General features: G+C 59.3%; 2 protein-coding genes across 2 annotated transcripts in view; one reads left to right on the forward strand and one right to left on the reverse strand.

Moving 5' to 3' along the window:
* Nucleotides 1-388: 388 nt before the first annotated feature.
* Nucleotides 389-8,339, forward strand: LDLRAD2 (low density lipoprotein receptor class A domain containing 2). Its single transcript, XM_040645553.1, has 5 exons — nt 389-470; nt 2,213-2,656; nt 6,679-6,810; nt 7,812-8,024; nt 8,110-8,339. The coding sequence occupies exons 1-5, from the start codon at nt 389-391 to the stop codon at nt 8,337-8,339; spliced, it is 1,101 nt and encodes a 366-aa protein (XP_040501487.1).
* Nucleotides 8,340-8,669: 330 nt separating this feature from the next.
* Nucleotides 8,670-14,174, reverse strand: part of HSPG2 (heparan sulfate proteoglycan 2) — a 99,648-nt gene continuing 94,143 nt past the window's right edge. Inside the window, 10 exon segments of the mRNA XM_040645922.1 lie at nt 8,670-9,895; nt 10,027-10,130; nt 10,512-10,595; nt 10,771-10,841; nt 10,986-11,064; nt 11,142-11,217; nt 12,968-13,024; nt 13,129-13,251; nt 13,354-13,525; nt 13,867-14,111. Coding sequence (XP_040501856.1) covers nt 9,723-9,895; nt 10,027-10,130; nt 10,512-10,595; nt 10,771-10,841; nt 10,986-11,064; nt 11,142-11,217; nt 12,968-13,024; nt 13,129-13,251; nt 13,354-13,525; nt 13,867-14,111 — 1,184 coding nt within the window. The 3' untranslated portion in view covers nt 8,670-9,722.

The raw sequence follows: 14,174 nt of genomic DNA on the forward strand, positions 1-14,174 counted from the left end.
GGATAAGTTGACACCTTAGAGCTGAGCTGGAGGTGAACCGGATCTGAGTTTCCTGGTTCCTGTCTGGCAGGAACGGACATCTTCCCCGCCTTCTTTCCCCAGGCTCCAGCCTCAGCCCCAAATCTCCTGTCCGCTGAGCGGACATCTTCCCCGCCTTCTTTCCCCAGGCTCCAGCCTCAGCCCCAAATCTCCATGGCAACCCTAGACACAATCCTGATCGAAGAAGGATCTGGAGCACAAAGATCACTATAAAGAGACCAGAGGGCTGGTGGGCTTGCTCTTTGTGTCCTGCCAGCCTGTCTGCCAGCCCCCACACCCTAGTCTCCCCAAGGACCCCAAACTGAGGATTCTGCACGTCTGTCCCATTGCTGGGCCCAGCAGGGCCTGGATGGAGGCCCATCTTGCGCAGCTGCCCCAAACGCTGCTTCTGCTGGGGGCGGCTGCCCTGGCGGCGTCTGCTCTGGAGACAGGTGAGCCCGAGGGGGCTTGGCGGGGGTGCGCAGGAGAGGCGGGTCCTACCACCCTTTGAGACAGTTTCCCCATGATGGGCTGGGACCCCTTGACTTGGAGGAGGCTGGGAAGCCTTGTGCCTGGTCTTGTTTGGTACCCCAAAACCCCCTGGGAGGCTGGAGCTCCAAGTCACCCAGAAACAGGGGTCTGGCGTGTGCATGTCGGGGGGGGGGGCAGTGGACATAACCGTGGGCTTTGGGGTCAGACAGTCTGTGTCCACACTCTCAGCTATATCACTGCTTCACGTCTCAGGGTCTGTTTCTTCAGCAGCAAAGTGGGAATAAGGGCCCTTGCTCCTTAAGGGACTATTATTACTGTGCATGTAAGATGAGATACATGTGTAAGATATTTAGCGCCTGGCACATAGAAGATGCTCAATTCATTCACTCTCCAAACCTCCCTCCTCCCCCGTGGGCCTCCAGGGCAGGTTCTGGCTTTACTAGGTCTATGCAGATTTGAGAAAATGCTCCCACATCCCAAGCCCTGATGGTGAATTTCTTCCCCAAAGACCCACATTCTGGCTGGTCCCTTAGACCCACAGGTGCCCCTACCATGCACCAGAAAAGCCAAATCCTCTTCTCCATCCTTACAAAAATCAGAGCTAGTTTATTTACACATTATCTCATTCAATCCTCACAACAACTCTGTAGCAGTGAGGATATTTCGGAATGTAAGTAACAGATACCAAACTAACAGAGCTTAACCCATAAGGACATTTGTTATTTCACTTAAGAAGAGTGGCCATAGATGATTCCAGAAATGGTTAATTTAGCAGCTCAACCATGTCAATGGTTTCCATGATGCTCATGACCTCATCCTTGCAAAATGGCTGCTACGGTGCCGGCCATTACATCCTCAATCAACCACTTTCAAAAGCAGGAAGAAAGAAGCTCCTCATCACACCGCTCTCCCTTTTCTTTTTTTTTCTCTTTAATCAGAGAGGAAAACCTTTCCCAGGAGCCCTCAGCAAACCTCTTCAATCTCATTGGCCAGAATCAGGTCGCATGCCAATCCCTAAATCCCACAAATAGAATTAGAATTACAAAGCTTGGTTGAGGCCAATGACCAGAGGGCTGGTAGGGGCTCCCCCGCAGCTGAGAGATATAAGGGTTCTTTAGCAAGGAGCAACAGGGAAAGGCTGTGGGGTGGGCAGGTGCCTGGTTGAGTCTTACCATCCTCAGAGAAGACACTAAAAATAGCTAACGCTTCTGTGACAGTCATTAAATGCACAGCACTGTCCTAAGCACTGAGCCTTACCTGCCCACAATCCTTGAGTTTCAATTCCAAAATGTGAAAAGTTCTGAAAACCAAAATTCCTTAACTAATTTACTGGCAACACCTGACTTGAACTGAAAGGAGGCCGTTTCTTGTCTTTATTTGTCCTGCTTAGGGTTATGTCTGTAGACTTGCTCTAGAAAGTGTGTGTGATCACGGAGGACTGCAACATTATCTCCTATATTAGCCACGGTATTTTCTAAAATCTGGAAAATTCTGAAACACATCCTAGAGTTTTTGAGTAAGAGATTGAGGCCCTGAATTAAATTATTCAACCCTCACAAAAATTCTGAGATTGGGCAATCCTTCCATTTTACCCGGGAGGCACCCGAGGCTCAGAGAGGGTGAGCGACTTACCTGGGGTCACACAGCGGGCAGGGCTCGGAACCGGGCCGCGCGGTTCCAGGGTCCGTGCTTTTCCCTGCAGCCGACCTGGTGGACCTCTGCGGGCAGACGTGGCAGGGGGCCGGGCTGCTGCTGCGCTCGCACGCCGCCTCGCGCAAGTTCTATTTCGCGACCCCGGACACCGACTGCGGGCTCTGGATGCGGGCGGCGGCCGCCGGCGACAGGATCCGCTTCCAGTTCCGCTTCTTCCTGGTCTACAGTCTGGCCTTGGCGGCCCGGGCGCCCCAAGGGTCCCCAGCGCCCAACGCCTCCTCCCCGGAGCCCGCCGACCCGTGCGCCCCCGGGTCCTACCTGCAGTTCTACGAGGGCCCGCCGGGGGCGCCGCGGCCCCTGGGGGCCCCTCTCTGCGGCCTCACCATCCCCGCCCCGGTGGCGTCCTCCGGGCCCTTCCTGGGCCTCCGCCTGCTCACGAGAGGCCGGCAGCCCCGCGTGGACTTCGTGGGCGAGGCCACCTCTTTCCGGCTGGGTGGGTGGGGGCTGTTGGCCGGGACCGGGGGCCCCCAAGCCGGGGGCAGCTGCGGGCCTGGGGTCACTGGTGTGGCACCTGCAGCGCGAGAGGATGGAGGGGCTGGGGCCTGGGCGCGGGGGGCGGGGGGACGGGACTGGCTCCGGGCTGAGCTCGGTCCCAGGGGGGCCATTCGGGACCCCAGAGCCAACCTCATAAATCTGACTCCCAGGGCCGCGTGTGGCAGCCCCCCTACCAGTGCCTGATGCACGCCCGCACACACTCACCCGTTCCCAACTCCCACTCCCACACACTGCCACACCTGACACCCGACAGCACACTCACCCTGCACCCTCATTCTCGGGACCCCAACACTCCCACACCTCACGTCTCAACACCCACGCCCACTACGCATACCGCACACACCCTGCACACTCATTCACACCACCCCACACTCCCACACTCACACCCAGCGGCCCCAACATCCTGCACATTAACTCACGCGACCCCCCCCACTCACACACCTCACACCCAACACCCGCGCTCACACACTGTGCACACTCTTTCACATGACCCCACACTCACACGACTGACCCCTGCTCACACATCTCATGCCTCAACACCCCCACACACTGGACACACCCCACACACCGTGCACACTCCTTCACGTGACCCCACACTCACACACGTCGTACCCCAACACCCACACTCACACCCTGCACACAGTCACACAACCCCACACTCACACACACTGTATGTGCCTACAACCCACAACTTCGTGTTCACTTACACACCTCACACACCCACGCCCCTCACACACTGCACACGCACGCACGGTCCACATCACACACCTCGTCCACAGGCAGTACTGCTTTGCACACTGAGATACAATGCACGCACTCTCAAGTTCACACGCGGCTCTTCCGTCCCGGCCCAGCCTCTGATCGCAGAGGGGCCCAGCGAGGACTCTTGGGGAAGGGCCAGCCAGGGAAGGGAACTGATCCTAGTAATTCGGGAGCGTTTCTTAAGCTTCGCCTTCGCGCTCCGCATGCCAGATCTGTCTGCTCCTCGCAGGCGCACCGCTCGGGTCTTCTCGCCCTCGGATTGCTGGATGGGAAACGGCTCGGGGAGGGTAGGTAAGGCTCCCAGGCCTCCCTGCTTACAAGTGGAGCAGCGGGATTTTAGCGGCTCTTGTTCCAATTGAGTTCCAGGCTTTAGCCCCCGCAGGCGCCCCCAGGCTTGGAGACACTCCCCTGTGTCGCAGTGGAGGCTGTGTCCGGTGATGGAGAGCAGGCGAGCTGCCAAAACCCAGAAGACTCCAGAAGCACAGAGAAGCTTTATTGCCAACGCTGGCAAGCTATCCAGGCTGGGGACTTAAACGTGGGATTGCGAGCACTTGGAGACTAGAGCGCGGGGCTGTCTGCAGGCCGGCGCAGGCTCACCAGGAGCTAGACTTCAACGTGCCAGGCCCTGGACAGCCCTTGAACACTGAGCTGGGTTGGCAGAGCTCCTGGGCCGCTTCATGGTCTCTTTAGACAAGGTCCACCTTCTTCTCTCCTGGCCTGGTGCCTCGTCTGAATTTTGGATTTTATTTTTTTAATTAAAAGAATTTATTTTTACTTGTTTTGGGGGGAGAGAGGGAGAGCGTGTGTGCATGAGCAAGAGCAGGGGTGGGAGGGAGGGGCAGGGAGAAAATCTTAAGCAGGCTCCAGGCCCAGCTCAGAGCCCGTTGTGGGGCTCGATCTCACGACCCTGAGATCATGACCTGAGCCAAAATCAACAGTTCGATGCTTAACCGACTGAGCCACCCAGGTGCCCCTGAATTTTGGATTTTAGATTCTTTCTCTCTTCCCCTTTAGTCTCTGGCTCTGGGAGGAACTGTATGAAATTTGGACACTAAATCCTTAGGGCCAAGACTGGTGGTGCCTGGGGTCTCCTTTCTGGTTCCTGTAGGCTGTAGCCCGCCAGGGGCCCATGACGTTTTGCAAACAGCTCTCCCTGGCTGATGAATTAACCCCTCTCTCCCTGTCTTTCTTTCTTGCTCCCTCCCTTTCTCCCTGTGGCCTTGCCTGCTTGCAAGGTGCAGCTGTCAGCCAGGGAGCTGGGGATGTTGCCGCTGCTCTGTGTTAGCAGGACTGGACTCCCGACAGAAGGAGGCAGTGGCGAAGCCCTATCGCAGCTCTGGCTTCTTTAGATCAGTTTTGTCATTTGAGTGAAGAAAGGTTCATCCTCAGGCCACACGCAGTCCCCATCACTCACACCAGCAGGCACAGCCTGCCTGCTTCATGCACACCTACCTCGACACCCGCATACGACTGCCCGCGCACAACCCTACTTCTGGTCGTGTTTCCTCTCACATTCACTCTTACACCTGCATACCTCTACATACTCTTCATTTTCATTTGTAGACAAAAGAAACCCAACTCAAGTTGGTTTAGCCAAAGAATGGGGAGGGACTACTATAACTGGGATTTTAAGGTGTGGGTTCAGGTATAGCTGGATCCAGCAGTTCAAGTAGTGACACCTGGGCTCTGTCTCCTTGTTCTCTGTCTTCGCATTATGGGCGTATGTTTGGCCTCCATCTCAGACCACTTCCCTCCCTCCCTTCCTCCCTCCCTCCTTTCCTTCCTTCTTTCGTTCCTTCCATCCTTCCTTTTTTCTTTCTTTCTGATTTTATTTATTTGAGAGAGAGAGAGAGAGAGAGAGAGAGAGAGAGAACACAAGCAGGTGGAGAGGGAGAAGCAGACTCCCCACTGAGCAGGGAGCCCAATGCAGGGCTCAATCCCAGGACCCTGGGATCATAACCTGAGCCGGAGGTAGATGCTTAACGGACTGAGCCCTTCAGGCGCCCCCCCAGGCAGCTTCTCTTTCTACCCGGCAGCAAGATGACCCTGCAGCTCCAAGTCCATGGTCACCATCATAGCTCTAACCTCAACAAAATAGAGAGCGAGCAACTTTTCTTATGGTCCTAGCAAAAGTCCCAGGGCCAAATCTGATTAGTCATGTGGGTCATGTGTCCATTTCTGTGGCCAGGAAATGGAACGCTTTGATTCCCACGCCCACCCCTGAATCAGGGTGTTGGGCAACCCCACCTGCACCAGCTTTTCTCCACAGAATGGGATCCTGGGTAAGTCAACCTCTCTGCACACCCTGCGCATCAAGTCATACAATTCGTTTACCTGCGTGCGTATTCATTCATTTAACGAATGTTTCGGGAGCACCCGCAGTGTGCCAGGGGCTGTTCTAGGCTCCAGGGAGACAGCCATGGACAGAGGAAAAGCCCCCGCCCTCTCTGAGCTGACATTACGATGGGAGAGACAGACCATAAACAAATCATCAAGTGAATCCATGTTCTGCCAGGGTGAGGAGTGCTGCAGAGGGATGGAAATCAGGACAAGGAGGACCAGAACGCTCGTGGGGGGGTGGCGTGCCGTTCGCACGTGGAGCTCAGGGGCCCCCCGTCAGGTAACATTTGGGTGTGGACCTGAAGGGAGTGAGCCATGCAGTTACTTTGAGGACAGAAGGCCAGGCAGGGCCGACGGCAGTGGCACACCATGAGCGAGGATTTGCTGGGAGTGGGCGGGTTCGCTGGGACACTGGAGATACACGCTCACCCCCGCTGTCTGCCAGTGTTTATGAGCGCGGGACTGGATTCCTCCTCTGCTCCTTTGATGCAAGCTGTGTAGCCTTGGCCAAGGGACCTAAGCTCTCTGTGCCTGTCTTCTGATCTCTGAAATGGGGGTAGTAACCGTGTGTATCGCATAGGGTTATCGTGAGAACTTCAGGAGCTGGGGTGTGAGTGGAGTGCTTAGAGCCATTGCCCAGCGCAGGATAGGGACTCAGTAAATGTCAGCCGTCAGCGTCAGCCTGATGACCATACACCTGTCCCCCATGAAACACCACGCGTGCTTTCATCTGCACGCACACGGAAGCAGCACTCTGCGGCTCGCGGCTCCCACGTTCCCTCACGATAGGGCTATGCATCCCTGTGTGTCACGGGCTGGCTCAGGGTCCTCATCTCATGCCTCCCTTCCCGGCCCCAGGAGCCTGTGGTGCCTATTTCCGCTGTCAGAATGGCAGGTGCATTCCCCCGAGCCTGGTGTGCGATCGCTGGGGTGTGGACAACTGCGGTGACGGTAGTGACCTGGCTTCCTGGCCACCAGCAGACTGCAGAGGTCAGTGATGGGTGAGGCCCGGCCGTGCTGAGCAGCTAGGAGGGAAACTGGGGCTAACTCCCAAGGCAGGACCTCCGGGCGGGGGCGGGGGGTGCGGAGGCAGGGGCATGGCGGGAGAGAATAAGGTGAAACAAAGGGGACTCTGTGTAGGCCGGACTATTCAAGGATCAGAGCAAGTTAGAGCCCGAATGATGCTGGAGATGATCTAATCCAGCTGCTTCCAAATGATACTTCAGGGGTAGAAGTTTTCTTAAGTGGAACTTCGCAGAGGACCAAGACATCAAAAGGAGAAATGCTCTATTTAAGTGGACCCTGAGGCCCAGGCCCTGGCTGATGGATGTCCTACCAAGGGACCTGAGTTGGACCTTCAAGACTTACTTTGGAAACCATTGTCCAGTCTGACTCCTACATTTTATGTATGGGGGAAACTGAGGCCTAGGGGAGGAGAAATGTTTTGCCCAAGGTCATAGAGTCAGGGAGTAGCATAACCAGAAATGACCTCTGTGGACAGGGGGGACCAAAATAGGCCACCCAGGAAGCTCCTTCCTGGGAATCTAAGATGCCACATCCTGCAAACAGGGCTGCCATGTACTGCTGAACAGGTTGTTTACTGCAAAAAAACACCTGGCTGAAGGGGCTGATAAACCTAACTTTTTGGAGTTGTCTTAAACTAAGTGAAATACCACAGGTAAAGGGCCCAGCATCCAGCACGGTGCTTGGTGCCCAGAGAATGCTCAGTACAGACACATTCTCCTTCTTGAGAAGTAGCAATATCAGTAAACCTCGGGCGCTGGAGCTGGACTGCATGAACTCAAGTCCTCCCCTTGCACTTCCTGTTCTGTGACCTGGGCAAGCGACTTCACCTCTCTGTGCCTCACTTCCCTTATGTGCGAAATGGAAATACTAATAGTAACAAAATCAGACAGGTTTGGGGAGGCTTCAATGAGCCCAAGTCAAGCCCTGGAAAGTTCTGTGTGTTCCTCTATTATTTCCCGCTGCAGGTCCCTCTCTGGTGCCCAGCCAGGCAGGGAGTACAGATGGCCCTGCGTCCAAGCCCCTGACGCTCTCCCCGGCTCTCAGCTCTGCAGAAACCCTCCAGATGGCTGCCCAGAGGACCCTCCTCGCAGGCCGGGCCCCTGAACAGCAGGATGCAGCAGCTCCTCCGGGAGGTAGATGGCTCTTGGTTCCCACCTGCTCCCACTCCTCCCACCAAGGTCATACGTGTCCCCCCCCACGTGACAGGGACAGGGCAGCAGGCCCAGGCTGGGGCCTGAGTGGGCTTTCCCTTTCTTTCTGCAGGTCCCCGATTCCGAGGCGTGGCGCTGGTCTCCTCGCTGGTCCTAGCCTCTGCTGGCCTCCTCGTGGGCCTCGTCTGGTGCTGCTGCTCGTCCCACTGGCTGGCCTGGCGGGCTGGTGCCCGCGGCCTCTGCCCCAGCTGCACCACCTGTTACGCGTGTCCTGGCCGGGTGGCTCCTGGGGGGCTGCAGCCCAGTGGGCCGGCCTTCCAGGGTCAGGGGGGACATCCCTAGAGGCTGCGGTTTCAGACACAGGAGGGCGGGCTCTGGGGTCAGACGGACTTAGGGTTCTCTACCCCATCCCCAGGAGGCCCACCTGACCTTGGACACGTCACCAAACCCTCAGACTCAGTCTGCTCCTCTCCTGCCTCATGGTCATCGTGAGGTACACGGGAGCTAAGCGGCCCCGCAGCTCGGGAGGCCGCTGGCACTCTGCTGGAACTGGGAGGGGCGGGGGGCGGGGGCCTTGCTCCACTCCCAGAACTCACCTGCCCGGCTTTGCCCCCCTCGGCCCCCTCAGGTGCCACCGAGTCCAGCCCCAGTCAGAGGCCCGGGAGACCACTCTGGCGGGGATAGCACCGTTTATTAAGAAAGATCAAGACAAAGACCACAGGAGGGTCCCTTCTAGGACACAGGGGCCAGGCGTCCTGACCCCACATCTGCGGGCTGCTGGTGGGGCGGGCACGTGCTCCCAGTTGGGCCCTCGGGCTCCCACAGATGGGGCAGGGCTGTCATGTCCCCTTCCTGTCCCTCCCAGTCATGAGTCCTGGCATCCCCCACCCAAGGCACTAACTCTTTTCAACCACCAGTGCCCTCTTCCCTCCATGTCCCCTGGGCCTTCACTTCCAGATCAGTGGAGGGATAGGGGCTGGTGTGGGCGGGGAGACCCTCTCAGTGCTGGGCTCTGCCTGTAGCAGCTCCTGGGAAGGGTTGGGGGAGAGTTTCCCTTGCCGCCCCGGAGGGCAGGGGCCCTGGGCGAGGTGTTGGGGGAGGGCGGGGATGGGGGGATGCAGGCCAGGAGGGCTTGGTGGGGGGGGGCTGCCAGGGGCAGGTGGCCCGGCTGGCTAGGCAGAGGTGAAAGAGGCAGGGACGTGGGCTGGCGGGGCGGGGTGGCCTGCCCAGGGGTGAGCTGCCTTTTGTTCCACAGTCGGACTAAAGGGCTTTCCCCACCCGGAGGAGGGTGGCAAAGGCAATTGCGACGCCCCCTGCTCCAGGGAGCTGGTGAGGCACCAGGCTGGGGGCTGCGGTTGGCTCTTGTAGGACTGAGGGCTGCCTGAGGGCTGCCGGACTGGACAGCCCAGCTCTGCGGGGCGAGGGGCTATCGGTGGTGACAGTTCTGAGCCCCCTCGGCCACCATGTCTGACCCCGAGTCCTGGCGGCCCTCTGAGGCACCGGCTCTCATCCCACCTGCCCCACCTACCACCCTGCGGCTTTGCCCGGGGGCGTTCGTGTGTGGGGGGTGGCGTGCCCACCCTCCAGTCCAGCCCAGGGCAGCAGCAGCAAAGCGTGGCATTGCCTCAGTTTCTTACAAAATATTCATCATAATAATATTAATAATATACTCGACATTGTGGGGCCGGGCTGCTGCCCGGGAGTCCGTCTGGGGCGGGCGGCTGCCTACGACGGGCAGGGGCGGGTGTTGGCTCCGGCCTGGGCGCGGTGCTGCAGGTCCAGCGGCTGCGGGGGCGGGGCACCGGGCCGGGCCGAGTGCAGCACCAGGTTCTTGATACAGCCCGTGATGCCCGAGGAGAACCGGCCCCCGGTCAGCGCGGTCACGTCGGGAGCTCCGCCTGCGGGGACGGGGGAGGACGGGGCCTGTCAGCTCCCGGAGCCCAGGGGCTGAGGAAGGCTGCATGTCCTAGCTCTGCAGGGGCCCCAGTCCCGCCCTTGCCCCGCACCGAGGCCCGAGACCGGGACTTACCGAGGTAGACGCTGCCTTTGGTGTTGACGGCCACGTTAGGGCCTGGCGACTGGCCGCTGACCAGCTCCTCGCCGTCCACCTGGATGGAGCCTCTCCGGCCCTCTCTGTTGGTGGAATGGGGGCGGGGCCCTCCCCATCAGTTCCAAGAGTCCCTCTCCTTTGCCGCAGAGATGCCAGACAGGAAAGCCTGCCCCTGCTCGCAGCTCTTTCCTTTCCCCACTGGATGAGATCTGGCCCCACAAACACGGCTTCCTAGCACCTCCCCCAGCTGTCACCCGTCCCCTTGGGTGCTTATCCCCCCGCCCCCCACAGTGTTCAGTCCCTCCCTGAAGTCTGTGTTCGGGCTGGTGGGCTCTCTGCCCACCCTGGCTTCCAGTTCTGTCTCCCAGAGCTCGGAGCCTGCCTCCCTGCACACGGGGGGCCGCGTCCCGTCCCACCTCAGAACTCTGCACCCCTCGCCCCAGGGCCCAGGCGGGCTCTCTTACCGCAGTGCGGTCACCCGATGCCACTCGCCATCGTCAATGGGGTCCTCAGAGACAAGGCGGGCCTCCCCGCTGCCCAGCTGGTAGCTGCAGTCACAGGCCCAGGACAGCGTGAGCGGGGCAGACGGTGCTGGTGTGTGGGGCTGGGGTGCCGGGGGCTGCAGCTTCTCATGGGAGGAGCCGTGGCACTGAGCAGAGGGGAAGCTCTGGAGGGGTGTGGGGGGCCAGGGATGGGGAGGAAGGGCCAGGTGCCCGGACCCACCTGAAGACAAGGTGCCCGTCCTGAAGCCCGAGACTGATGAAGTCCTTGCCACGGCCAGCCTCTCCCACGTCCTGCCAGGGAAGCACAGGGTCGCTGGGGTTCCCGGTCTGGACAGCTGAGGCCCCTCCCGCTGTGGCCTCCGCCCTCCTCGCTCTCACGGCCCTGGCCACCAGGAGGCTGGGGACCCTAAGGCCGGGCCGGACGCCCGCACTCACCACGCCCTGCCAGAGCAAGAGGCCGTTGGCCGTGCTGGTCCGAACCTCCAGCTCGATGGTCTCCGGCACCTCGGGCAGGCTGTGCGCGAGGAGTTAGAAGTTGCAGATTCCTGGTCCCCTCCCTGGACCCACCGGCTCCCCCACCACCCGTCTCACCTCCTGGAGAAGATGCGGCCAGGGAGGGCTAGGAAGCCGTCATCGTGGAAATAGGCTCCGTACTGTCCAGGGGCATCTGTGGGACGACGTGGGGGATGGTGAGGCCCCTGCCCGCCTGCACGGAGCGGCCACCGTACGGGCTCCAGGACCCCCACCTGCACCCCAACGTGTGCGCCTAGGGGGGCCCTGAGCCTGCAGTCTCCAGAGACCCCAGGGGGCTATGGACATAAGTCAGGGGCCTGTGAACTTGGACGGGGAGACACTGTCGCTCGACCTTCACTCACTTCTCACTGAAACGTAGCAGCTGCTTCCACTCTGCGTGGGGGCCGCAGACCCGAGGAGCCGAAGTGGGACCTGCACTTGTCACTAACACTTTTCCTTATCACGTGACATTGGTTACAGATGCTTCAGAGCTTCCCGAAATTGTGGGAGCCGTTAGGGCCACCACTCGATCTCATTACGTACTGTGTTCATACAAGCAGCTCGTATGTTACAAATCAGAACATTTTATAATATTTTCAGAACCTATTTCAGCACAATTGGTTCCCTTTGAAATCCTATGTATCTTATTTTATGTAGTCAGTGGGTCTAGATAGGGTGACCAATCGTCCCTATCGGCTGAGTCCTGTCCTGTTTTTAGCTCCTAAAGTTCACATCCCGAGAAACCCTTCAGTCCTGAGCAATCCGGGAGAGCTGGTCACCTAGGTCCGTGGCACATAAAATGTTCAGAGCCTTTGTGTTCCTGCTCTCCTACAGAGGTGAAGATAGGCTGGGGGGGGGGTGGTCTGTGAGTGACCTGCCCAGAAAGTGGGAAGCCAGCAATGGCAACCCAGACCTTTAGGCCCCAACGTCCACACTGTGTGTGGTTCCAGCATTGCTAGCCCTACCTGCTCAGACCCGTCCCACAGGCCAGTGCTGGTCCCTGCGGGCCTACAAGGTTAGGGGACACTTTGCCACCCTCCGCCCAGTGATGCGAACAGTGAACATTTCCCAAGCACCTACTACGTGCCAATCGACGTGAGGGGAGTGTCACAGCCAGCTGCAAGCATCCTTTCATTTAACTGGATCCTTACAATAATCCTATAGCTTAGACATAACGTTAACAAAGACTAACATTCTGTACCCACTGCAGACCAGATGTTGTTCTAAGCATTTTGAGTACGTTAATAATTGTATCCTGATGCAAACCTTTATCTAACCCTCGTGGAAGAATGTTACGTCTCTTTATTTCACACGTAAGGAAACTGAGGCCCAGAAGGGTAAGGGACTCACCCAAGGTTACACAGCTAATAGGTGGCGGGGCTAGGATTTGAATCCAGAGCCCATGCTCTTAGGCACTCTACCACTAACTCTCCTATCACATTAATGAGAAACGAGAAGATGGGTATCCATAAGCAGTTAGCCCAGCGTCTGCAAATGTTCAGTAAACACTGATTTTTTAAAAACGATCATTGCTTTTAAATAGACCGTGGAACCCCTGAGAAGGAAGGTCTTGCCTTGTTCATCACCTACTTCCTGCTTCCAGGCCGAGGACGGGCACCCAAGAGTTTGTTGACAGGATGTGTGAATATAGAGGAGGAAACTGAGGTCAGGGCGGCTCAAGGACTCACCCCGGGGCCACCTAGCCAGCTCAGGCAGCCCGTAAGTACAGGGCAGGACCCAGCTGTGTTGCTGGGCTCCTTCACTCTGCTCCTCCAAGCCCGGTGAGCCTCTCACGTGGCCTTGTCTTGCTCACAGGCCAGAACTAAGAGTGTGGGCTCCCTGGGAGAGGGGCTGAGATGGGAAACCAGGGAGGAGACAGGCCTCTCGCCACAGCAAGTACGTACCGTTGCCCCCACTGCCTTCCAGATGCCAGTCAGACTCGGCTGTGCCCTGTCCAGAGCCTAGGAGGAAAGGCGGGTGCAGTCGGTGGGCACAGACATTGTGGGTTCCGTGTGCCCCCTCCCAGGGCCCCGAGAGGGAGGTGGGGAGAAGCCAGGACAATTACCTTGTTGGCACCGGGGGCCAGAGAAGCCGGGGGGACAGAGGCAGCGGGTGCCCTGGCAGGTGCCCCCGTGCAGACAGGGCTCACGGAGCTGGCAGGGGTTCTCCTCGTGCTCACAGAGGTCTCCTGTGGGCCAGAGCGCAGTGAGCGGGTGTGGGCCAGAGCGGCTCGCTGACCACCCCACGCCCCCCCTCTCCGCCCCCGCTGGAGCCAGGCAGGCCCGCACACCTTTGAAGCCATCCGCACACAGGCACTGGAACTCGTACTCGCCGGCCGGCATGCACGTGGCGCCGTTCCGGCAAGGCTGGCGCTCACACGGGGAGCTGGTATAGCATTGCCCGATGCCCCGGCTGCCCAGGAAGCTGTAGGTGAGGTCCAGCCGCTTTCCGTTCACTGACACCTGTGGGCACAGGGACGCTGAGGGGCTCCGGGCATGCTGGGGGCAGAGGCCAAGGGGCCCAGCGCAGGGCAGGAGGCCGCGGAGGGTAGCTGGGAGCCTAAGTGGGAACATGAGTGGTGACGTGGGATTCCAGCACAGGCGAGGGAGGAACCTGCATGCCAGGGACGTCCAGCAGCGCGGTCACTCCTCGAAGGAGGTGTAATTCTCTCCGTTTCGCAGAGGAGGGAACCGGGCTCGACGGGAAGCTTTGGGCTCACCGCGGGGGTGTGGGTCAGGGGGGGTAGGGTCAGCTTGTCCTCTCCCTTCCCCTCCCCTGTTGGCCTCCGGAGCCTGCTCCTCACCTCGCCCACGCAGCCACGGAAGTGAGCGCTAACGTTGGTGGCGGGGGGCAGCCGCACGGAGGGCTCCACGCCCCCGAGGTAGAGGAGGGTGTGCAGGTTGAGGCCCTGGCTCTTGCCCGGCGAGGAGCGCAGCACGGGGGGTCTGCTGTTCACGCGCAAACTGCCGTCCTTGTTCAGACGCTCGGCAGACACTCGGTGCCAGTGGCCCAGGGCCAGCGGCTCGGGGCTCCGCAGCACAGCCAGCCCTGGGGAGGAGGCCAGACGGGGATGGCGCGTGCGGAGGCCCCCCCCCCCCCCCCCCCCCCCCC

Source organism: Ursus maritimus, unplaced genomic scaffold (assembly GCF_017311325.1).
Source record: "Ursus maritimus isolate PB19 unplaced genomic scaffold, ASM1731132v1 scaffold_32, whole genome shotgun sequence".
Lineage (NCBI taxonomy): Eukaryota > Metazoa > Chordata > Mammalia > Carnivora > Ursidae > Ursus > Ursus maritimus.

Coding starts and splice junctions, on each gene's coding strand:
- LDLRAD2 (XM_040645553.1), top strand. CDS start 389: ATGGAGGCCCATCTTGCGCAGCTGCCCCAAACGCTGCTTCTGCTGGGG. Junction 2,657..6,678: donor GGCCACCTCTTTCCGGCTGG/GTGGGTGGGGGC, acceptor TCCCGGCCCCAG/GAGCCTGTGGTGCCTATTTC. Junction 6,811..7,811: donor GCCACCAGCAGACTGCAGAG/GTCAGTGATGGG, acceptor TTCCCGCTGCAG/GTCCCTCTCTGGTGCCCAGC.